This window comes from Rana temporaria, chromosome 11 (assembly GCF_905171775.1).
Source record: "Rana temporaria chromosome 11, aRanTem1.1, whole genome shotgun sequence".
Classification (NCBI taxonomy): Eukaryota; Metazoa; Chordata; class Amphibia; order Anura; family Ranidae; genus Rana; species Rana temporaria.
Window position 1 is genome coordinate 150,246,199 of NC_053499.1, and position 26,391 is coordinate 150,272,589.

The 26,391-nt window shown below is 46.4% G+C and overlaps 2 protein-coding genes across 2 annotated transcripts in view; both read left to right on the forward strand.

Annotated features, from left to right (window-relative positions):
• The window catches only part of LOC120916840 (putative uncharacterized protein DDB_G0286901), a 118,263-nt gene extending 105,515 nt beyond the window's left edge, over positions 1–12,748 (forward strand). The window contains exons 2-5 of the mRNA XM_040327784.1: positions 4,051–5,081; positions 11,008–11,460; positions 11,550–12,314; positions 12,347–12,748. Of these exons, the coding sequence (XP_040183718.1) occupies positions 4,051–5,081; positions 11,008–11,460; positions 11,550–12,314; positions 12,347–12,748 (2,651 nt within the window). The remainder of the gene's footprint in view (positions 1–4,050; positions 5,082–11,007; positions 11,461–11,549; positions 12,315–12,346) is intronic.
• A 2,591-nt stretch (positions 12,749–15,339) lies between these two features.
• Positions 15,340–26,391, forward strand: part of PEPD (peptidase D) — a 158,804-nt gene continuing 147,752 nt past the window's right edge. Inside the window, exon 1 of the mRNA XM_040329439.1 lies at positions 15,340–15,447. Within this exon, the coding sequence (XP_040185373.1) occupies positions 15,431–15,447 (17 nt within the window). The 5' untranslated portion in view covers positions 15,340–15,430. The remainder of the gene's footprint in view (positions 15,448–26,391) is intronic.

Sequence of the window (26,391 nt, forward strand, 5' to 3'; positions counted from 1 at the left end):
TACTTAGCGCCATCTACTGGCCAAATGTGGGATTTTCTTTTTTAAATTGTATTAGGTCAAAGTCATTGTACAAGTATACATCGGAGATTTCTCTTTTTTTTTATGACAATGCAGGAGATTTGAGTAGGATCACACTTTGTGCTTTTTACGCAATGTGAGGCTTTCATGTATATCTGTGTACAAGTATGCACTGGAGACCTCTGCTTTTATTACTGTCAGATTTGACTGACTCCTGCTTTGCTGGCGTGCTTGGGATGAGTGATGGGGAATTGTATATTGTGCGACTCAGTAATAAGATGGATGCAAAGTAATCACACCAGCTCGGCTGAAAAGCGATTTGATGACTTCCAAAGGTATACATAAGTGAATTAAAGAGCGTTCATACATATGTGTCGGGATTTCCTTATCCTGCTTACATATTCACGACAAGATAAAATTACCGTCAGCTTCCCCGCCGCATCATCGCGCTCCCATATTTTTTTTTCAGCCATTACAAACATCGTCCAGAGACAAATGTTGTTCTAACCGGCGTAATTGTAGCTGGAGAACCTGAATAAATTTCCTTCTCCCCCCACGGCGTTCGCCGGTGCTCTCCATCTCGCCTGTTTAAACAGCGTGCTAAATATCTAAACATTGTAGATTCCAATATTCCGGTGACATTTCACAAGACGAATCATTCACTCCGCTCCGTGCGTAGGGCCCTCCCTTTTCTTTTTACTTTGGCGAGCCGTAGCGGGTGTCTATGAATTTCGTGTTCTTAAAATAGTGGCGAGGCATGAATAACGCGCTCTTCAATCCCTGCAATATTAACACCGCGTCTGCCACAGAAGGACTCAGAACATCATTTAAAAGTCACGTTTTCGCAAATAAAGGCGCTCAGATTGAGACGGGAAAAGAGCTTAAAACCTGATTAGGGAGCAATAATTCCTTCGGTGAAAAATCGTCGCTTTTGAAATGCAAAATTGAGGAGAGATTAAGCGCGCCTTTGCTGTTTAATTTTGAAGGCGGCTGTTCGTTTTTTGTTTTTTTTAAGAGAAGGGATGCGCTAAAAGGTGTTGTTTTTATATTTTCATATCATTGTCTTGGAATGATGCCCAGGACAGTGGAGCATTTCTTTGTAGATGATAATTTGTTATTATTCACCAAGAATTGTCAATTAATGCCTTTACCTATTTATCAGATCAGTATCTTTTTTTTGGTACAACTGCAATTTTCTTGGATTCCTCAGCAATTGATAAGGCAACTTTGGAGGTAATTCAGTGTTAGGGATGTGGTTGGGGTTAAGTTAGGGTTAGTAGTAAGGTTATAGGTCAGGGGATTAAAGCTTGATTTCGGGTATGGTTTTTATTGCATAGTTACAGATCAATACCTTTTTTGGTACAACTGCCATATTCTTGGATTCCTCAGCAATTAATAAGGCAACTTTGGGGTTAATTCAGTGTTAGGAATGTAGTTAGGGGTAAGGTTATAGATCATAGCATTAAAGCTTAATTTCGGGTATGGTTTTTATTGCATAGTTACAGATCATTATCTTTTTTTTTAGGTACAACTGCCATTTTCTTGGATTCTTCTGCAATTGATAAGGGAACTTTGGAGTTAATTCAGTGTTAGGGATGTGGTTGTGGTTACGCTAGGGGTAAGGCTATAGACCAGGGGTTTCTGTAAAAAAAAGGGTAAAAATCAGGGCATTAAAGCTTGATTTCGGGTATGGTTTTTATTGCATAGTTACAGATCAATACCTTTTTTGGTACAACTGCCATTTTCTTGGATTCCTCAGCAATTGATAAGGCAACTTTGGAGTTAATTCAGTGTTAGGGATGTGGTTGGGGTTAAGTTAGGGGTAAGGTTATAGATCATAGCATTAAAGCTTAATTTCGGGTATGGTTTTTATTGCATAATTACAGATCGTTATCTTTTTTTAGGTACAACTGCCATTTTCTTGGATTCTTCTGCAATTGATAAGGGAACTTTGGAGTTAATTCAGTGTTAGGGATGTGGTTGGGGTTACGTTAGGGGTAAGGCTATAGATCAGGGGTTTCTGTAAAAAAAAAGGGTAAAAATCAGGGGATTAAAGCTTGATTTCGGGTATGGTTTTTATTGCATAGTTACAGATCAGTACCTTTTTTGGTACAACTGCCATTTTCTTGGATTCCTCAGCAATTGATAAGGCAACTTTGGAGTTAATTCAGTATTAGGGATGTGGTTGGGGTTAAGTTAGGGTTAGTAGTAAGGTTATAGGTCAGGGGATTAAAGCTTAATTTCAGGAATGGTTTCTATTGCATAGTTACAGATCATTATCTTTTTTGGTACAACTGCCATTTTCTTGGATTCCTCAGCAATTGATAAGGCAACGTTGGAGTTAATTCAGTGTTAGGGATGTGGTTGGGGTTAAGTTAGTGTTATTAGTAAGTTTATAGGTCAGGGGATTAAAGCTTAATTTCAGGAATGGTTTCTATTGCATAGTTACAGATCATTATCTTTTTTGGTACAACTGCCATTTTCTTGGATTCCTCAGAAATTGATAAGGCAACTTTGGAGTTAATTCAGTGTTAGGGATGTGTTTGGGGTTAAGTTAGGGGTAAGGTTATAGATCAGAGGATTAAAGCCTAATATCGGGTATGGTTTTTATTGCATAGTTACAGATCATTATCTTTTTTGGTACAACTGCCATTTTCTTGGATTCTTCTGCAATTGATAAGGCAACTTTGGAGTTAATTCAGTGTTAGGGATGTGGTTGGGGTTAAGTTAGGGGTAAGGTTATAGATCAGAGGATTAAAGCTTAATTTCAGGTATGGTTTTTATTGCATAGTTACAGATCAATACCTTTTTTGGTACAACTGCCATTTTCTTGGATTCCTCAGCAATTCAGTGTTAGGGATGTGGTTGGGGTTAAGTTAGGGTTAGTAGTAAGGTTATAGGTCAGGGGATTAAAGCTAAATTTCGGGTACGGTTTTTTATTGCATAGTTACAGATCATTATATTTCATTGTTTTGCGCAAAAGTTATAGCATCTACAAACTGTGAGAAAGATTAATGGCATTTGTATTTTTTTTTCTAGCAATGGCGGTGATCTACGGTTTTTGCGGTACTGCGACATTGCGGCGGACAGATCGGCCACTTTTGACACATTTTTGGGACCACTGACATTTATACAGCGGTCAGTGCTATATAAATGCAATGATTACTGTGTAAATGTTACTGGTAGGGAAGGGGTTAACACTAGGGGGTGATCAAGGGGTTAAATGTGTTCCCTCCTGAGTGTTTCTTACTGTGGAGGGGTGGGACTGACTGGAGGAGGAGACATATCGCTGTTCGTAATTACTACAAACTTCTCCCCTGTCAGAACAGGGATTTGTGTTTACACACACAAATCCCCGTTCTGGCTCTCGTGCCCGAGATCGCGGGTGGCCGGCGGCGATCGCGCCTGCCGACCAAGCGCATGCTATGGCTCTTAAAGGGGCAGACGTACCGGTACGTTGTTTTGCGGTAACGAAACACTTTGCCGACGTAAATGTGCGGGAGCCGGTCGGCAAGTGGTTAAGCTTCAGAAGGAAAACTTAGAGCTACAGAATCTTGATTAAACGTGTTACATATTTACAGTACATCACTCACGGCTCATCTGTTTTTTCACCCATGCCACAGAAATCAGAATCTGCATCTGAAATAAATGAATAATATCTGTCAGCGAAGTTCACCTTCATGGGTATTCCTCGGTGCGCTGGCGGTTATCTTTATCCCGCTGGATGAGTAGTGCCTCCATCTGTTCCCGTACTATGACCGTCCTCATCAAGGAACATCTGTAGATTTGGCAACATTGTAGAAAATCAACACCAACCACTGTCCTTCCCTTTTGAAGGATTAAAACACATCATCTTCCGAACAAATGTGATATAAAGAGAAAATAGCAACTATTTTAAAAGTTAATTTTTTGGTTCTTTATTCTTCATCTGCTCTAGAAGTATCTGCTGCGTCCAGTTTTAATAGAACACTTTAAAACAAAAACAAAATAAACACCAAAATCAACATATTCATACACCAACCTCAACACCAGACCAAACTCAGTCTTCACCCAACCCCAACACCAGACCCAGCTCAGTCTTCACCCAACCCCAACACCAGACCCAGCTCAGTCTTCACCCAACCCCAACACCAAACCCAGCTCAGTCTTCACCCAACCCCAACACCAGACCCAGCTCAGTCTTCACCCAACCCCAACACCAGACCCAGCTCAGTCTTCACCCAACCCCAACACCAGACCCAGCTCAGTCTTCACCCAACCCCAACACCAGACCCAGCTCAGTCTTCACCCAACCCCAACACCAGACCCAGCTCAGTCTTCACCCAACCCCAACACCAGACCCAGCTCAGTCTTCACCCAACCCCAACACCAAACCCAGCTCAGTCTTCACCCAACCCCAACACCAGACCCAGCTCAGTCTTCACCCAACCCCAACACCAGACCCAGCTCAGTCTTCACCCAACACCAGACCTAGCTCAGCCTTCACCAAACCTCATACCCAGTTCTTCACCCATTCCCAATTTCAGATCCAGCTTTGTCTTCACCTAACCTCAACACCACACCTTGCTCAGGCCTCAAACAACCCCAACATCAGACCCAGCTCAGTCTTCACCCAACCCCAACACCAGATCCAACTCAGTCTTAACCCAACCCCACACACAGACCCTACTCAGTCTTCATCCAACCCCACACTGGACCCAACTCAGTCTTCACCCAACCCAACTCTGGACCCAACTCAGTCTTCACCCAGCCTCAACACCAGACCAAACTCAGTCTTCACCCAACCGCAACACGAGACCCAGCTTAGTCTTCACCCAACCCCAACACCAGATCCGGCTCAGCCTTCACCCAACCTCAGACCCAGCTCAGTCTTCACCCAACACCAGACCTATCTCAGCCCTCACCAAACCTCATACCCAGCTCAGTCTTCACCCAACCCCAACATCAGACCCAGCTCAGTTTTCACCCAACCCCAACATCAGACCCAGCTTAGTTTTCACCCAACCTCAACACCCAACAGACATATAAGGTCAATGATGTCACAAGCATTCTGTCTCTCTTCTGTATGTGCAGCTGTGGGGTGGGGAATGCTCTGGCTGTAGCGGATTAGGCTGGCACTGACAACTTTCTTCCTGGTTCAGACCGAACCCCTACGGGCGACCCAGGAGATCAACACTCCCAGAAGTATCAGTTTATCAGTGGACTTCAATTAATATTTATTAGAACTGGGCACCAGGAAAGGTGAGGATGCATGCTCTTCTATTACAGGTAGAGCTTAGTTGAACATTTTCCTGCCCAGCCCCGGCATCCTTTTAACAGGGTCTTTGCGCTCATGGAGCAAGAAGGATTGTTCATCCCTACTTGCAGCTGAGCCTTAGGGTCCTTTATATTAAATCTGTACAGATCAGTTTAGTAAAGCCTACACCTGAGTCCATTTAAAGTTCTGATTTGACATTCAGCCCTGTTTGGTGAAACCGTTTGATTATCTATGCAATTTGGACTCTCTTACCACTTGGTCTGGTGCTCCATTCATTTTTTTACTGTAGGGAAGTTTAATGAGATGGTTTGGTGACCTCTTCACAGATCTGAAGTGTAGTCATTGTGAAAAGTATGGGGTGTTTGGATTTCCAACACCAATAACCCCAACTGTGAACAGAATTTTTTTTTTTTCATTTACTTTTTTTTGTAACTAGATACTTATTCCCGTCTAACACAGAAACAAGCTTTTTTTGGCTCCTGATCTCTAGGTTACACTGAAAAGGAACTATTACCTCCCGCGTGTCAGACTCTCATTAGGAAGCCGCCAAGATTTCATGTCTTGTTATGGCAACGCTCACCAGGGACCGTCTCTATGCTCTGCATTAGGCTCCACAATGTGCTGAATGATGAATCGAATGCATTAAATTTTTGTCACCGTGGAGATTCATTATGATGACAAAAAAAAATAGAAAAATGTCTGGGCTCTCTCTGTGGCTTGCAATTTCTCAGATCTGCTCCCCGTCTGTGGCAGCAATTGGTTTGGTAAAGCTCCACTTGAGGCGACCTCAAGTCGGATCCCAAGTCGCCCCAGTGTGAAGGATAACAAGGTATAAAATAACAAAAACAGCTTTTGCTGCAATATTTACCTTTAATTCAGAGATTTCAACTGCAGTACTTTTTTCTGCCCCTAGATGTCCTCAGTCTGCTGGCCAGCATCATTCAACCCACTTCCTCTGAGTCCAAGCCTGTGACTGGGCAGTAAAAGGAAAAGCAGCACAGTGATGACCTCATCTCTGTCACTCTCCATAGAGGTACATGGAATGCCCGTTCAGGTCCGCCTGAAAAAAAATGACAGGCGGATCTGAACGGTCCATACGTGTGAAAGGGGCAAAAGAGAAACAAAGAAGAACTTGTTTTTATTTTATTGATACAATTTTGGGCTTTTTTTTTTTTTTTTACCCCCCAAAAAAAAACAAGACAAAAAAAACCCAGTTGTGATAAAATACCACCAAAAGAAAGCTCTAATTGTGAGAAAAAAAAAAATGATAAAAATTTAGGGCCAGATTCTCAGAACAAGTACGCCGGCGTATCTACTGATACTCCGGCGTACTTTCAAATTTGCCGCGTCGTATCTTTAGTTTGAATCCTCAAACCAAGATACGACGGCTTCTGACTTCGATCCGACAGGCGTACGGCTTCGTACGGCTTCGGATCGTAGGTGCAATACTTCGGCGCCCGCTGGGTGGAGTTTGCGTAGTTTTCCGCGTCGGGTATGCTAATTAGCTTTTTCCGTCGATCCACGAAGGTACGCGCGGCCGTCGCATTCTCTTACGTCGTCGCTAGTCGGCTTTTCCCGGCGTATAGTTAAAGCTGCTATTTCGTGGCGTATAGATAGACTTGCCATGTTAAAGTATAGCCGTCGTTCCCGCGTCGAATTTTGAATTTTTTTTTTTGTGTAAGTCGTCCGTGAATAGGAAAGGACGTAACTCACATCTAAGTTCAAAAAATGACGTCGGTGCGACGTCATTTCGTGCAAAGCACGGCGGGAAAACGGAGCATTCGCATTTCAATCGCCGCGGGGACGCGCTTCATTTAAATGAATCACGCCCAATTTGAAATACGCGCCAAGAAATACACTACGCCGCCGTAACTTACGGCGCAAAATCTTCCTGGATTCAACTTAGAGCGAGGTAAGATACGGCGGCGTAGCGTATCTCTGATACGCTGCGCCAGGGCAATTCTATGTGAATCTGGCCCTTAGTTTGGGTACAGCGATGCCTGACTGCACAATTGTCATTCAAAGTGCGACAGCACTGAAAGCTGAAAATTGGCCTGGGCAGGTAGGGGGTAAAGGTGCCCGGTGTTGAAATGGTTAAACATGTATGAAAAAAAAAATCGCTGGCAACACAAGGGTTAAATTAAAAAAAAAGGGGGAAAAGTTGATAAAAGCATCTTAGTAAATATAGGAAATATCATTTTATTTTTTATTTTTATTTCAATTTGGAAAAAATGGAGTTTGACTTTAATGTTACGGATTGCTGGAGTCACGCTTGCGGCATATGAAAGGCGTAGATGGTCTCTAATGACCTGAGAAGGAATTCCGTTGCGGATAGCTGCGAACGGCGCCCGTTCCAGCGAAGATAATGCTATGCTTATTTCATGAAACATATCCGAGGAAAGCACATCTCCACCAGAAATTGCTTTATTCATTAAGCAAGAAATATCCTGAGATGGAAATCGGAGCACTCGGGGTCTCTGGACCAGAAAGTTGAATTTTTTTTTTTTTTAAAGGGCTGCAATTAAGTCTATGAGAAGCTGTGGAATATGCAAATCATAGAGTGCGGCGCTCCTCACCTTAGTAATTAAGTTTAAATTACAATGTTCTAGCGGGAGGATATTGCCCTGGATTCAGTAAAAATTTAAAGTGAAACTCAAGGCATTAGCAGTCTCCATTCCATCATAATGGTGCTGATAGCCCAACGCATTTCAGTCACTGGGGGCTTGAAGAGCTTGAAATTACAGGAAGGGGGAACCTCACAAGTGTGTCCAGTGGGCCAGCTGGAGGTGAAAGGAGTCTGTGGTTTATAAATGGCAACATTCTGACATTTTCTATTAATGTTTGTTTTCAACTGTGTATTTAGTTATTTAACCACTTCAGCCCCGGAAGAATTTACCCCCTTCCTGACCAGAGCACTTTTTGCGATACAGCACTGCGTCGCTTTAACTGACAATTGCGCGGTTGTGCGACGTGACACCCAAACCAAATTGACGTCCTTTTTTCCCCACAAATAGAGCTTTCTTTTGGTGTTATTTGATATCCTCTGCGGTTTTTATTTTTTGCGCTATAAACAAAAATAGAGCGACAATTTTGAAAAAAAATTCAATATTTTTTACTTTTTGCTATCATAAATATCCCCCAAAAATATAGAAAAAACGTTTTTTTCCCTCAGTTTAGGCCGATGCGTATTCTTCTACATATTTTTGGTAAAAAAAATCGCAATATAAACAAAAAAAGCGATAATTTTGAAAAAAAAAAACAATATTTTTCAATTTTTGCTATAATAAATATCGTCAAAAAATATATCATTTTTTTTTCTCAGTTTAGGGCGATACGTATTGTTCTACATATTTTTGGTAAAAAAAATCACAATAAGCGTGTATTGATTGCTTTGCGCAAACGTTATAGCGTCTACAAAATAGGGGTTCGATTTATGGCATTTAAAAAAAAAAAAAAATATTTATTAGTAATGGCAGCGATCTGTGATTTTTATCGTGACTGCGACATTATGGCGGACATTTTTGACACTATTTTGGGATCATTGTCATTTATACAGCGATCAGTGCTATAAAATTGCACTGATTACTGTATAAATGACACTGGCAGGGAAAAGGGTTAAACACTAGGGAGTGAGGAAGGGGTTAAGTGTGTCCTAGGGAGTGATTCTAACTGTGGGGGGGGGGCTGCCATTGACATGAAAGAGACCACTGCTCCAGATGACAGGGAGCAATAGATCAGTGTCCTGTCATTAGGCAGAACAGTGAAATGCCTTGTTTACATAGGCATCTCCCCTGTTCTGCAGCTTCATGACAGGATCGCCGGGACCCCGGCAGACATCAAGTCCGTGGGACCCACGGGCACAGTCACGGAGTACGCAGCGGGCGTGCCCACTAAGCTGCAATTTAAAGGGGACGTACCTGTGCGCCCATTTGCACAGCGGTGCCATTATGCCGATGTATATCATTGTGCGGTGGTCAGCAAGCGGTTAACCAGGGCTCTCCAAACTACAGACCATGGACCACATCTGGCCCACTCTGAGATGATATTCAGCCCCCAGCTAGTGGCATACAGGGCAGAGGCAAGAGGTGGGCAGGAGGGACGGCTGCCCTGGGCACAATGGTTTATTGCAGGGATTGGAGCGCCCAGACCCTAACCCTAAAGGAGGGGGGACGCAGTTTAGCATCTTTGTCCCTGGCACTGTCAGGGAACTCCTGTGAGACGTTTTGCACACAGACGTGCGCAAGCACATAACCTTTGCCATCGAATGGCACACAGGCGCGCGCATGCAATTGCGAGCACGCGCGCACACGTACGAGCCTAATTCCTTTTGACGCCAAATAGCCTATTTAAAGGGAGTCTGGGCTCTTGTGCTTTGCTGACTGATCTTCAGCTGTGTTCCTGAATCTTGCTCTGATCCTGTATGTCCTCCCAGTATTTAGACCCGGCTTGCTCTTGACCTTGGCTCTGTGTTCTGTTCCTGTACTGATGCCCATCCCTGACCCGGCTCCGTTCCTGACTCTGGCTATGATTTGGTACCTCACTGCCCGCTTGCTGACGAACCTGGCTATCCCTGAGACCTTGCTCCTGTCTATGTTCCTGGTTGCTATTAACTCTTGGTTACCTGCCTGGCTGTTACCTGTTCCTGCTCAGCTCATCACAGTCTTCTCCAGGCCGCTGAACCCTGCCAAGCTGTTCTCCCGGGACCTCCTGCTCCAGGCACTCGTGTCCCTCTTGTCCTTCGGCTTCCTCTGTCTCACCTTCAGCGGAGCCAGGACAGGAGATATAAGAGAGGCCGACCTCATCAAATCAGTCTCCCATCCGATCCCTGACAGGCACTGAGTGACCTTGTCCCGGCACTATTGGTGTATCCTCAAAGTATGCAGATTGAGCATTAAGGTCTGCAAAGGCTGCCTGTGGTCTAGATGGGGACCCTGATGTAAGGGAGAACTCTGATGGGGACCATGATGCATAGGGAGCTTTGATGGGGACCCTGGTGTAAGGGGGTGCTGATAGGGATAATTATGTAAAGGTGGACTTTGGTGGGGTCACTGATGTAAGGGAGGACTCTGATAGGGACCGTGATGTAAAAGGGGCTCTTATGGGGACATTGATTTAAGTGCAACTCTTATGGAAGGGAGGATTCTGATAGAGACCCTAATGTAAGGGGGGATCCTGATGTAAGGGAGGACTTCAATGTAGGGGGCTCTGTTGGGAGCCTACTGTAAGGGGGACTCTGATAAGCACACTAATGTAAGGGAGGAATCTAATGGGAACTTTGATGTAAGTGGATAGATAAGGGAATGCCACCCGTTCCAGAGATGGAACTTGGAGCACTCAAGGTCTCTGGACCAGAAATTTAATTTTATAGGGCTACAAAGTGGGTTAGGTGACAGGGTCTCTTTAAGAAAGATTACAGGATAAAATAACTTCCTGCTCTGGAATACATGGATATTGATTGTTTAGGATTTTATATTTATTTTTCTAACAGCGTTCATCACACTTCTATTTTTATATCTGCCTCTTTGTGGCTTCTGTCAATCCCTTGCAAAGCTGCAGATATGAGAGGGATTTACACCAGGAGGATCTGCTGGAAGAGAAATGTGTACCGATCACAGGATGCATCATCCACACATCGTGTTATCACTCAACCCAACTGTCAGCGACGACAACACTACTAACACCAACAAAACCAACAACAGCAAAACTAACACCAATAAGTACACCAACAACAGCAAGAACACCAACAACAACAACACAAACAAGAACACCAACACCACCAAAAAAAAAAAACGAACACCAACAAAATTACCAACAACAGCAAGAACACCACAAACAAGAACACCACCAACGACAACAAAAACAAGAACACCAACAACAAGAACGCCAACAACAACAACACAAACAAGAACACCAACACCACCAACAAAAAAACTAACACCAACAAGATTACCAACAACAGCAAGAACACCACAAACAACAAGAACACCATAAACAAAAACACCAACGACAACACAAACAAGAACACCAACACCACCAACAAAAAAACTAACACCAACAAGATTACCGACAACAGCAAGAACACCACAAACAAGAACACCACCAACAACAAGAACACCAACGACAACACAAACAAGAACACCAACAACAAGAACGCCAACAACAAAAACAACAACACAAACAAGAACGCTAACACCACCAAAAAAAAAAAACGAACACCAACAAGATTACCAACAACAGCAAGAACACCACAAACAAGAACACCACCAACAACTAGAACACGAACGACAACACAAACAAGAACACCAACAACAAGAACGCCAACAACAACAACACAAACAAGAACACCAACAACAACAAAACTAACACCAACAAAATTACCAACAACAGCAAGAACACCACAAACAAGAACACCAACGACAACACAAACAAGAACACCAACAACAAGAACGCCAACAACAACAACAACACAAACAAGAACACCAACACCACCAACAAAAAAACTAACACCAACAAGATTACCAACAACAGCAAGATCACCACAAACAAGAACACCACCAACAACAAGAACACCAACGACAACACAAACAAGAACACCAACAACAAGAACGCCAACAACAACAACAACACAAACAAGAACACCAACACCACCAACAAAAAAACTAACACCAACAAGATTACCAACAACAGCAAGATCACCACAAACAAGAACACCACCAACAACAAGAACACCAACGACAACACAAACAAGAACACCAACAACAAGAACGCCAACAACAACACCAACAACAAAACTAACACCAACAAGATTACCAATAACAGCAAGAACACCACAAACAAGAACACCACCAACAACAAGAACACCAACGACAACACAAACAAGAACGCCAACAACAACAAAAACAAGAACACCAACATCACCAACAACAAGAACACCAACAACAAACACAAACAAGAACACCAACAACAAGAACGCCAACAACACCACAAAGAAGAACACCAACAACACAAACAAGAACACCAAACAACAACACAAACACCAGCAACATAAACCAGAACACCAACATTAACAAGAAAAACACCAACAACAATACTAACGAGAACTACACAAACAACATCAACAATAAGAACACAAACAAGAACACCAACAATAACACAAACAAGAACACCAACACCACAAAAAAAGAACAAGAACATCACCAACAACACAAACAAGAACACCACCAACAACAAGAACAACAACACAACACAAACCAGAACACCAACAAGACAAACAAGAACACCAAGAACACCACAAACAAGTACACCACCAACAACAAGACAAACAACAACACCAACAACAATACAAACACGAACAACAACAAAAGCAACACAAACCAGAACACCAACAGTAACAAGAAAAACAAAAATACAAACAAGAACACCACAAACAACACCAACAACAAGAACACAGATAAGAACATCAAAACCAGCTAGAACAACAAGCAACACTGACAAGAACACCAACACAAACACCGCCAACAACACAAACAATAACAATAAGAACGCCAACAATGGTTGAACACCACCAACAACATTAAGGCCGCGTATACACGATAGGATCGCCAGAGGAGAACGGTCTGAAGGACCGTTTTCATCAGTCCAAACCGATCGTGTGTGGGCCCCATAGGTTCTTTAACCTTCAGTCAAAAAAATGAGAACTTGCTTTAAAATTGAACCGATGGACGCCTAACCGATAGGTCAAAACCGATCGTTACTATGCAAAAGCATCGGGTTAAAAACCTGCGCATGCTCAGAATCAAGTCGACCCATGCTTGGAAGCATTAAACTTCATTTTTTTCAGCACGTCGTTGTGTTTTACGTCACCGCGTTCTGACACAATCGGTTTTTTAACTGATGGTGTGTAGGCGCGACGGACCATCAGTCAGCTTCATCGGTTAACCGTCTATCTATCTATCTTTCTCTGATCTGCTTGTCTATCTATCTATCTATCTATCTATCTATCTATCTATCTATCTATCTACCTACCTTTCTCTGATCTATCTATCAAATTATTTATCTTCCTATCTATCTAATTATCTATCTATCTATCTACCTTTCTCAGATCTATCTATCTAATTATGTATCTATCCGTCTATCTATCTATCGTTCTCTGGTTTATCTATCTAATTATTTATCTATCTATCTTTCTCAGATCTATCTACCTTTCTCTGATCGATCTATCTATCTAATTGTTTATCTATCTATCTAATTGTTTATCTATCTATCTCTGATCTATCTATCTAATTATTTATCTATCGGTCTATCTATCTATCTTTCTCAGATCTGCTTATCTATCTATCTATCTATATATCTATCTATCTATCTATCTATCTGTCTATCTTTCTCAGATCTATCTATCAAACTATCTATCTATCGATCTTTCTCAGATATATATCTTTCTCTGATCTATCTATCCATCTATCGTTCTCATACCTATCTATATATCTATCTATCTTTCTTTCTCTTATCCATCTATCTATATATCTGTCTATCTTTCTCATATCTATCTATCTTTCTATTTGTCTAGCTATCTTTCTTTCTCTTATCTATCTATTTATCTTTCTCAGATCTATCTACCTATCCGTCTATCTATCTTTATATCTATCTATCTTTATATCTATCTTTCTCAAATCTATCTATCTATCTATCTATCTATCTATCTATCTATCTATCTATCTATCTATCTATCTATCTATCTATCTCTCTCTCTCTCAGTGGCGTCACTAGGGTTGGTGTCACCCGGTGCGGTAAAACATGGTGTCACCCACCCTCTGTCTTGGCTGCCCAGCACCAAGCAGGCAGCGCACGGGCACAGGGCGCACCCCAAACCAGCCCCTATAAATGATAGTATAGGGCAGTATAGTGGCAGGTTAGGGTAGTATAGAGTGGTATAGTGGCAGGTTGGTGTAGTGGGGTGGTATAGGACAGGTTAAGGTGGTATAGGGCATGTTTGGGGGGTATTGGGTAGTTTGGGGTGGTACAGGGCAAGTTAGGGTGGCATTGGGCAGGTTGGGGTGGTATAGGGCAAGTTATGGTGGCATAGGGCAGATTGGGGTGGTACAGGGCAAGTTAGGGTGGCACAGGGCAAGTTAGGGTGGCATGGGAAAGTTTGGGGTGGTACAGGGCATGTTGGGGTGATATAGGGTAGTTTGGGGTGGTATAGGGCAAGTTAGGGTTGCATAGGGCAGGTTGGGGTAGTATAGGGCAAGTTAGGGTGGTACAGGGCAGGTTGGGGTGGTATAGTGCAAGTTAGGGTGGCATAGGGCAAGTTGGGATGGCATGGGAAAGGTTGGGGTGGTACAGGGCAAGTTAGGGTGGCATTGGGCAGGTTGGGGTGGTATAGGGCAAGTTATGTACCACCCTAACTTGCCCTATACTACCCCAACCTGCCCTATGCAACCCTAACTTGCCCTATACCACCCCAAACTACCCTATATCACCCCAACATGCCCTATACCACCTTAACCTGTCCTATACCACCCCACTACACCAACCTGCCACTATACCACTCTATACTACCCTAACCTGCCAATATACTGCCCTATACTATCATTTACAGGGGCTGGTAAAAAGCTAAAAAAACAAACAAAAAAAAAACGGGATGGTGTCACCCCTCTAGCGGGTGTCACCCGGTGCGGACCGCACCCCCCTAGCAACGCCTCTGCTCTCTCTATCTATCTATCTATCTATCTATCTATGGCTGGTTATACATTATACAATTGTCTTATTCAATTTCCTTTAGATTTACCTTCACCTATGTAGTAGAAGGGTCTGCCTGATTGCATTCACATTGGAAGTGTTTAGATGTGACCTCATAGGATATGGTTTTGGTAAATCTAAAGAAAAATTGTAAAAGACAATTGTGTAATGTGTGGCCAGTCTGTCTGTCTGTCTCTCTATCTAGTATCTATCTCATCTCTATTCATGTGATCTCTCTCTCTATCACTTCCTCTCCCCTGAATACATTGTATCTCTCCACTCTCCTCCTATTGGTAGGTAACAGATACGAGAAGGAGGCTTGGAACGCTCAGCCCCGCCCCCTTCCTCTAGAGCAGGAAGGAAGCTGGTCAGGTGACAGGCTTCAGGTCATGTGACAGACAAAGTCCAGCTGACAACATGGCTTCAGCAGAGGGGTGAGTGTGTGTGTGAGGGGTGTCTGGGAAGGAGGGGGGAGGGTTCTGTCAGCAGACATGCTGGCACTTGTGGTGCCTTTGCCTGATCTCTTCCAGGGACAATGCTCCGGTCTGTATAGATGACAGTGTCTGCTGGGGCTTGTAGTTCTTCACCTTGATAAGCAGCACAAAGATGGTGTGCCTGATTCTGTGTGTGGGGGGTTTCTATTGTTTAACCACTTGCTTACTGGCCACATATACCCCCCTCCTGCCCAGGTGAAATTTCAGCTTCCGGCACTGCGTCGCTTTAACTGACAATTGCGCGGTCTTGCGACGTGGCTCCCAAACAAAATTGACGCCCTTTTTTTCCCCACAAATAAAGCTTTCATTTGGTGGTATTTGATCATCTCTGCGGTTTTTATTTTTTGCGCTATAAACAAAAAAAGCAACAATTTAAAAAAAAAATTCAATATTTTTTACTTGTTGCTATAATAAATAGCCCAATAAAAAACAAAAAACAAAATTCTCAGTTTAGGTCGATACGTATTCTTCTACATATTTTTGGTAAAAAAAAAAAAAAAAAAAAATCGCAATAAGCGCTTACAAAATATGGGACAGAATTATTATTATTATTATTATTTTTATTTTTTACTAGTAATGGCGGCGATCTGCGATTTTTTTTTTTTTTTTTATTATTGGGACTGCGACATTATGGCGGACACATCGGACACTTTTGACACATTTTTGGTGCCATTCACATTTATACTGCGATCAGTGCTATAAATATGCACTAATTACTCTATAAATGTGACTGGCATTGAAGGGGTTAACACTAGGGGGTGAGGAAGGGGTTAAATGTGTACCTGTATTGTGTTCTAACTGTGGGGGGGAGGGGGGTGACTGGGGGAGGTGACCGATCTGTGTCCCTATGTACAAGGGACACAGCATCGGTCTCCTCTCTCCCTGACAGGACGTGGAGCTCTGTGTTTACACCCAGAGCTCCACATCCCTGCTCTGTCATTACCGATCGCGGGTACCTGGCGGACATCGCGACCGCCAGGCACGCGCATCGCCACCTGCGCGCTCGCGCCCCCCCAGTGGCCGGAGGAATCCAGGACGTCATATGACGTCCTGTTGGATTTTCAGAGCCACCGTGTAGCCGTCATTTGACAATGGCCCGGGGCTCAGGTGGTTAATGTAAAATCCACTTTGCACTGTGTATATGTAAATTGTATCAGCCTGTTATGGATGAATGAGTTTGGGGTGGAGGAACTTGACTGGCCTGCACAGAGTCCTGACTTCAACCTGATAGAACACCTTTGGGATGAATTAGATTGGAGACTTGGAGCCAGACCTTCTCATCCAACATCAGTGCCTGACCTCACAAATGCTCTTCTGGAAGAAATGGTCAAACATTCCCATAGACACACTCCTAAACCTTGTGGACGGCCTTCCCAGAAGAGGTGAAGCTGTTATAGCTGCAAAGGGCGGGGCCAACTCAATATTGAACCCTACGGACTAAGACTGGGTTGCCGTTAAAGTTCATGTGCGGGTACAGGCAGGCGTCCCAATACTTTTGGTAATATAGTGTATATAAAATGGATTGGGAAGGGGGAGGTTGTTTTTTATCTAATGGAAATTCTTTATTTTTTTTTGTGAATTATTTGTTCACAGGTGGGGGGTCAGTAACAAGTCGAGGGGCACTAGAGACCTCCCACCTGTGCAACAAACTTTTTTTTTTGCATATTTTTCATGTGATAGGGCAGCCATGGCTTAGGTGCGAGAAACGCGCCAAAGAAGTTCATGCCCCTTTCCTGGGCAGGGAGCTCAGTGCGTTTCTGGCACGGCAAAACGTTGTTTATCAGCCACATTTGTGGTGCTAATGACAATCAATGGTACTGCAAATGAAGCGCATCATTCTCCCACCCCATAACCAGCAACACATCCAGAGGTCAGGCAGAGTTCACCTCCTGTGCCCTAACAAGGCCACTTTTTACGAGAGAGAGAGAGAGAGAGAGAGAGAGAGAGAGAGAGAGAGAGAGAGAGAGAGAGAGAGAGAGAGAGAGAGAGAGAGAGAGATGGACAGAGAGAGAGAGATGGACAGAGAGAGAGAGATGGACAGAGAGAGAGAGATGGACAGAGAGAGAGAGAGAGAGAAAGAGATGGGGAGAGATGGACAGACACAGAGAGGGAGAGAGACGGACACAGGAAGGGAGAAAGAGATGGACAGAGAGAGAGAGAGAGAGATGGACACACAGAGAGGGAGAGAGACGGACACAGGAAGGGAGAAAGAGATGGACAGAGAGAGAGAGAGGGACGGACAGAGAGAAAGAGATGGGGATAGAGATGGACAGAGAGAGAGATGGACACACAGAGATGGACGGACACAGGGAGAGAGAGAGAGAAAGAGATGGACAAAGAGATAGACGGACAGAGAGAGAGATGGGGGGGAGAGAGATGGACATAGAGAGAGACACAGAGAGAGCGATGGGCACAGAGAGAGATACGGATAGAGAGATGGACAGAGAGAGAGAGAGAGAGAGAGAGAGAAAGAGATGGGGAGAGATGGACAGAGAGAGAGAGAGAGAGAAAGAGATGGGGAGAGATGGACAGAGAGAGAGAGAGATGGACACAGGAAGGGAGAAAGAGATGGACAGAGAGAGAGAGATGGACGGACAGAGAGAGAGAGAGAAATACAGACAGACACACAGTAAGAGAGAGAGCGAGAGACAGATGGACAGACACAGAGAGAGAGAGAGAGACAGATGGACGGACACAGAGAGAGATGGACAGACACAGAAAGAATGAGAGACAGACAGACGGACACAGAGAGAAAGAGAGAGATGGACACAGAGAGAGAGAGAGAGACGGAGAGGAGAGAGAGATGGACAGAGAGAGAGTTGGGCACAGAGACGGACAGACATAGAGAGAGACATTCCCCTTTTATATTACCCCCCCTTCCCCTTTATATTACATTACCCCCTTCCCCTTTTCCTTGCTTTGGCAATGCTAACATGTATTTGGTCCTGCCAATAAAGCTTATTTGAATTGAATTGAATTGAATTGAATTGAATTGAATTGATGGAGACACAGAGAGAGAGACGGACACAGAGAGAGAGACGGACACAGAGAGAGATGGACAGAGTGCGAGAGAGAGAGACGGACAGCGAGCGATAGATGGACACAGAGAGAGAGAGACGGACACAGAGTGAGAGAGAGAGAGAGACGAACGGAGAGAGAGGGACGGACGGAGAGAGAGAGAGGCGGACAGACAGAGAGAGATGACACAGACAGAGAGAGAGAGACGGACAGACAGAGAGAGATGACACAGAGACAGAGAGAGACGGACAGAGAGAGAGAGATGACACAGAGACAGAGAGAGAGAGACGGACAGACAGAGAGAGATGACACAGAGACAGAGAGAGAGACAGAGAGAGAGAGAGAGAGAGAGAGAGACAGAGAGAGAGAGAGAGACAGAGAGAGAGAGAGAGAGAGAGAGAAACGGACACAGAGAAACGGACACAGAGAGACAGACAGAGAGAAACGGACAGAGCCATTTTTGGTGACGTCCCGAGCTTACCTCGATAGTGACAGCTTTATAGTTCATAACAAGCAAGCAATAGCATCTCCTGCGGTTAAATATTAAATGTCTCCACAGCGGTGTAATCTATAGAGTAGCTACAGGGACACGTTGTACACTTTATAGGACGGCCGGGGACTTTGAAATGTAGAAATGAACTTTTCGATTTCAGGGAGAGAAGATATTCCGCAATCCTGGCATGGCTCGGAGATGACCTCCGAGAAGAAAGGCAAATTTCACCTTTATTATAGAAGACACACATCCGATCCATGGGTTGTAGAGACCGCCACTGTCTGTTTAGTTCATTTATAACTAAATAATAACGTCACTTCCTTGGACTTCTCCAGTATGGCTGCCATCTGATATGGTGGGTGTTGGTGTAATTTAACATGCGTTGAGATGGTGACGCTTCTTTAGTGACCAGGCATGCGTGGTATTGCCCCCCTCGATCCCCGAACATGTGCAGTAGCCTGTGTCAGGAGTAACACATAGTGCAGGTGTCAGTAGTATGTAATGTTCATTTCTGAAGTCAGTAGTATGTATGCACAGTGCAGGGGTCAGTGGTATGTAACTCCAGAGTTTAGAAGTCAGAAGTAAGTGATGCAAAGTGCAGTGGTTGGTAAGTGCAGTGGTAAAGTTATGCAGAATTCAGAGGTTGGTTGTTTGTAACACAGAGTGCAGAGGTCAGGAGTAAACTTTGCAGCGTTTCAGTCAGGCATAAGTATAAATTTGGGGGGGTCAGAAGTAATGCAGTTTTATAAGTCAGTGGTATGTAGCGCACAGTGCAGGGGTCAGTGGTATGTAGCGCACAGTGCAGGGGTCAGTGGTATGTAGCTCTCAGTGGAGGGGTCAGTGGTATGTAGCGCACAGTGGAGGGGTCAGTGGTATGTAGCGCACAGTGGAGGGGTCAGTGGTATGTAGCGCACAGTGGAGGGGTCAGTGGTATGTAGCGCACAGTGGAGGGGTCAGTGGTATGTAGCGCACAGTGGAGGGGTCAGTGGTATGTAGTGCACAGTGGAGGGGTCAGTGGTATGTAGTGCACAGTGGAGGGGTTAGTGGTATGTACTGCACAGTGCAGGGGTCAGGACTATTTAATGCACAGTACAGGAGTCAGACTGTGCAGGGGTCAAGAGTAAGCAGCACATAATGTAGAGGTCAGGAGTAAGTAGTGCACAGTGCAGGAAGGAGTAGTATGCAATGCACAGTGCAGTGGTCAGGCGGTGTGATGCACAGGGGTCGAGCGTGCGTGATGCACAGTGCAGCAGTCGGGCGCGCCTGATGCACAGTGCAGGGGTCAGGAGTAAGCAGCACATAATGTAGAGGTCAGAAGTAACGCACAGTACTGGTGTCAGTAATATGCAATATACCGCGCAGCGGTCGGGCGTGCGTGATGCACAGTGCAGCGGTCGGGCGCGCGTGATGCACAGTGCAGGGGTCAAGAGTAAGCAGCACATAATATAGAGGTCAGAAGTAAGTAGTACACAGTACTGGTGTCTGTAGTATGCAATGCACAGCGCAGGGGTCGGGCGCATGTAATGCACAGCGCAGGGGTCGGGCGCATGTAATGCACAGCGCAGGGGTCGGGTGCGTGTAATGCACAGCGCAGGGGTCGGGCGCGTGTGATGCACAGCGCAGGGGTCGGGCGCGTGTGATGCACAGTGCAGGGGTCGGGCGCGTGTGATGCACAGTGCAGGGGTCGGGCGCGTGTGATGCACAGTGCAGGGGTCGGGAGCGTGTGATGCACAGTGCAGGGGTCGGGAGCGTGTGATGCACAGTGCAGGGGTCGGGTGCGTGTGATGCACAGCGCAGGGGTCGGGCGCGTGTGATGCACAGCGCAGGGGTCGGGCGCGTGTGATGCACAGCGCAGGGGTCGGGCGCGTGTGATGCACAGTGCAGGGGTCGGGCGCGCGTGATGCACAGTGCAGGGTTTGGTAATGCACAGCACAGATTCCCCTCTCCCTCTTTTATTCCTAAAACCTCAGATGCAGGGACCTTCCAGGTCTCCCCTCGGCTGTGTCATATGGCACATCAGAGCAGAGGAGGAGACTTCCACTTCCCACCGTGGCTCTGCAGTGCCCATAGCTGCCCTGATCTTGGGTCTGGAACATGGTAGGCTGGGTGCAAAGCTGGCACGACTGGGTCACAATCTGCACCTTGCGTGGCCACGATCGACCGATTGCCAACCCCTGTTTTAAGGGAAGATTTCCAATCATGAGAAATGTAAAATCAAGTTTGATATATTTTGCTTTTGCGAGCTGCGTTTTTTTTTTTTTCTTTTAGCTTAGTCAAGCAAATCTTTTATGGTTTGTCAAATTGATGACTCAGTCCATGTAAAAAGATGTGTGAGAAAAATTATTCCCGTTGGTTGCTTACAAATGCAACTGTTGCGCAATGAAGTTCATTGCTCAATACGGAAACTGTGGCTTATATGCTGTGACCGCTCTCTGCGCGATTTACACGTACAAAGGCAAATATTGATGGCCGATGCAAAATCAGCGAGACACTAAATGATCCTGACCTCTGCGCACAAGTTACCTTTAAAAGTTATTGGAGAAAGTGGTTGCGCAGTCTCCCCCCCCCCCCCCCCTGGTTGCGCAGTCTCCCCCCCCTGGTTGCGCAGTCTCCCTCCCCCCCTGGTTGCGCAGTCTCCCTCCCCCCCTGGTTGCGCAGTCTCCCTCCCCCCCTGGTTGCGCAGTCTCCCTCCCCCCCCCCTGGTTGCGCAGTCTCCCTCCCCCCCCTGGTTGCGCAGTCTCCCTCCCCCCCCTGGTTGCGCAGTCTCCCTCCCCCCCTGGTTGCGCAGTCTCCCCTCCCCCCCCGGTTGCGCAGTCTCCCCTCCCCCCCGGTTGCGCAGTCTCCCCTCCCCCCCCGGTTGCGCAGTCTCCCTCCCCCCCCTGGTTGCGCAGTCTCCCTCCCCCCCTCGTTGCGCAGTCTCTCCCCCCCCCCCCTGGTTGCGCGCAGTCTTCCTCCCCCAGTCCCTTCCCCCGGTACCGCAGTCTCTCCCCCTCCCCCCCCCCCCCCCCCCGGTACCGCAGTCTCTCCACCGGTGATATTAGCAAAATCCTTAGGTGACCTCTGTTTAATTCAGTCGCTGATTCTTCCTGTTAACAAGGAACTTGTCGCCAAACGCTCAAGCTGTGGTCATGTGAGCAGCACTGGAGAAACACTGGAGCAGCACTTTCCCTAGCAAGAGAATTTGAACTTTTCCATGATTTCAAATATGTCTTCGCAAAACCCAGGTGGCTAAACCATAACGTTAAAAAATTATATTAACCGCTTGTGGACCGCACCGCGCACATATACTGTGGCAGAGCGGCTGCTCTGTGTCAGATTAGGTACCCAGTACGTGATCTCACACTTCCTGGTCTGGGGCGCACCGCCGGCGACCGGGTTCTGCTGTGATTGGATACAGCAGGAGCCAATTAGCGGGGCCGGCAGCCGCAATGCCCACCGGGGCCTGACGATCGTTTGGGAGAATGGCTACGTAAACAAGGCAGACTGCTGTTCTGTGAGATGGGAATGTCATGTACATAGGCTGAATTTGCTTTGGTTGGAGTTACCATTGCAGTGTAACGCCACCACCAGTTGGCCTGTAAAAATCAGTGGCAGGTGGTCGTACGCATATATAGGTAGATTCAGGTACCTGGGTGCAAACCTGCGGTGGCGTAGCTTAGCCTGTTTAGGCTACGCCGCCGTAAGTTAGCTAGGCAAGTACATGATTCTCAATGTACTTGCCTGCTAATATACGGCGGCGTAGCCTAAAGCGGGCGTAAAGGGCGCCGAATTCAAATGTCTTGGAGGGGGGCGTGTTGTTGTATGGTAATGAGGCTTTTTTACGTTTTTTTTTAACTGCGCATGCACCGAGCACCTACATTTCCCAGTGTGCATTGCGGCTAAGTACGCCGCACGGGCCTATTGATTTCGACGTGGACGTAAACGGCGTAAATCCCGTTTCGCGGACGACTTACGCAAACGACGTAAAAAATTTGAATCTCCCGGCGGGAACGGCGGCCATACTTTAACATTGTTATTCCACCTAATAGGTGGAATAACTTTAGGCCTGCTAATGCCTTACGGAAGCGGCGTAAAACTACTGCGGCGGCCGGGCGTACGTTTGTGAATCGGCGTATCAACTCATTTACATATTCTACGCCGACTGCAATGGAAGCGCCACCTAGCGGCCATCCGAAAAATTGCAACCTAAGATAGTACGGCGCAAGCCGTCTTATCTTGTATATGTTTAAGTGTATCTCTGTTTGAGCATACGCTTAAACATAAGTCGGCGTAGATTCTGAGTTAGGTCGGCTTATCTACTGATACGCCGGCCTAACTCTCTGTGAATCACCCCCATACAGCATATGTGAATATACTCGATTCTTAGAGGCTACATGTTTACAGGGCCTATGCACCCCCCGAAACGCAGACATATTGCGTTCTGGTGAATGCTTTTTTAGATTTACCATAGTTTTTTTTTCTTCGTGTTTGTGCATTTTTTATGTCCGTTTCACATACTGTGACTGGTTATCAGGCTCGCGGCAGGCTGTAATGTCGGCCTAGTCTTTTTTTCATTTTCGGCAGGCCTGCGCCGTATTGTGTCTTGGCGGCGGGAGGGAAGTGTTAGGGATGTTTTTCAATAAGTAACTAATTGAATTGCTGTGTGGGAATCAATAAACTTGGAAAATGCCAATGTACTCGCTTTATTGCTCGGATTGTGCTGTGTTTGCATTAAGACGTCTCCTGCCTTCGATAAACCTTGTGGAGTTTTTCTTCGAGCTGAAAGTTCAGCTTCTCGTCTGCGGTTTGCTCTTTTCTCCTTCTGTTATTAAATCCTTCATATTGGGAAATGTTTTTTTTTTTCTCATGCAGTCACACTGGGTCTTTTGTGGCGTTTTTGTTTCTTGGGGTGGATAATCACTCTGCAGGGGGTAAATAGAACAACATCTAAAGGGATTAGCGGTGCGATTTCTCCGAGAACGGATTTTGTTGTCGGAAAATTTGAGTACCAGCTCTCAAATTTTTGTTGTCAGAAATTCTGACAACAAATGTCCGATGGGACCTACACACAGTCGGAATTTCAGACAAAAAGCTCCCATCGAACGTTTGTTGTCGGAAGCGTGTGTACGCGGCATCACAGGGGGACCCGAAACAACGCAAACTGCCATATAAATATTATTGACAGGCTGCATCGTGTGTCATTTTTTTTTATTTAGTTGAGGTTTCCCATTTGAAATACTTTGGCAGTTCTAGGAATCGCAATTTAAGAACGGAATATGAAAGTTCTTCTTAATAAATTCAGACTGCAGTTTTATGAGTTGTATCAATTTTTAACAATTCCGGAGTTTTCCTTTTAGGCAGAATTCTCCGCTGCAGATTTCTGTGTGTCGTATTCCTAAAAAGATCCCCCATTGCTGCATATTTGGTGCCGTTTCCAGCAGGCGCACAACGATGATTGGTGGAGCGTGTCAACTGTCTGCAACAATGTATCAAAAAAGAAAGAAAAGCACAGGAAGAAATGGGCCCTAAATCTCACCTCCGACCTTCCCTTCAGTCATGCACAGTTGTAGCGGCTCCTCTCCTAGACTGAAATGGCTTCCTCTGATTTCACCGCACACTGTGAGCTTCTCACTGTGTGCAGCAAGTCAGACAGAGCCCGCCTCATTTTCTGGCTGGAGAAAGTTCAGCTTCATGTAGCCCAGGGGTCTTCAAACTTTTTAGTATGAGGACCGCATTGTATATTTTATAAACATTCGTGGGCCAAAAAAGTCCCCACTTGCGTCGGGGTCCCGCGTCGGCGTCCCCACTTGCGTCGGGGTCCCGCGTCGGCGTCCCCACTTGCGTCGGGGTCCCGCGTCGGCGTCCCCACTTGCGTCGGCGTCCCCACTTGCGTCGGGGTCCCGCGTCGGCGTCCCCATTTGCATTAAGGTCCCCTGTCGGCATTCCCACTTGCATCGGGGTCCCGCCTCGGCTTCGCTCCTTGCATTGGGGTCCCCCGTTGGCGTCCCTACTTGCATTGGTGTCCCGCGTCTGCATCCCCACTTGCATCGAGGTCCTGTGTCGGCTTCGCTCCTTGCATTGAGGTCCCCTGTAGGCATTCTCACTTGCATTGGGGTCCCGTCTCGGCTTCACTCTTTGCATTGGGGTCCCCCGTTGGCGTCCCCACTTGCATCGGGGTCCCGCCTCGGCTTCGCTCCTTGCATTGGGGTCCCCCGTTTGCGTCCCCTGTTGGCGTCCCCACTTGCATTGGGGTCCCCCGTCGGCGTCCCCACTTGCATCGAGGTCCTGTGTCGGCTTCGCTCCTTGCATTGAGGTCCCCTGTCGGCATTCCCACTTGCATCGGGGTCCTGCCTCGGCTTCGCTCCTTGCATTGGGTCCCCCGTTGGCATCCCCTGTTGGCGTCTCCACTTGCATTGGGGTCCCCCGTTGGCATCGGTGTCCCACGTCGGCGTCCCCACTTGCATCGAGGTCCTGTGTCGGCTTTGCTCCTTGCATTGAGGTCCCCTGTCGGCATTCCCACTTGCATCGGGGTCCCGCCTCGGCTTCGCTCCTTGCATTGGGGTCCCCCGTTGGCATCCCCTGTTGGCGTCTCCACTTGCATTGGGGTCCCCCGTTGGCATCGGTGTCCCACGTCGGCGTCCCCACTTGCATCGAGGTCCTGTGTCGGCTTTGCTCCTTGCATTGAGGTCCCCTGTCGGCATTCCCACTTGCATCCGGGTCCCGCCTCGGCTTCACTCCTTGCATTGTGGTCCCCCGTTGGCATCCCCTGTTGGCGTCCCCACTTGCATCGGTGTCCCGCGTCGGCATTCCCACTTGCATCGGGGTCCCGTCTCGGCTTCGCTCCTTGCATTGGGGTTCCCCGTTGGTGTCCCCACTTGCATCGGGGTCCCGCCTCAGCTTGGCTCCTTGCATTGGGGTCCCCCGTTGGCGTCCCCACTTGCATCGGGGTCCCGCGTTGGCGTCCCCACTTGCATTGAGGTCCTGTGTCGGCTTCGCTCCTTGCATTGGGGGCCCCTGTCAGCATTCCCACTTGCATTGGGGTCCCGCGTCGGCGTTGCTCCTTGCATCGGGGTCCCCCGTTGGTGTCCCCACTTGCATCGGGGTCCTGCATTGCTTCTTGCATCGGGGTTCCATGTCGGCATCCTTTCTTGCATCAGGGTCCCCCCCCCCGTGTCCCTCCTTGCATCATGGTCCATATCCAGGCTGCCTCGGCAGACCCTAATCCCCAATCTGTGCACATTGATATACTTCAGCTTTAAGAGCGCCGTCCTATATTTGTTATAAGTCGATCTCTGGGGAGGAAAAGCGTCTTGTTCTGTGAGTTTTGTGTTTCAGGGAATTATTGGCCTCTGTTGTGTTTCCTCCACTACATGAAGACGGAAGATTAGAAAAGT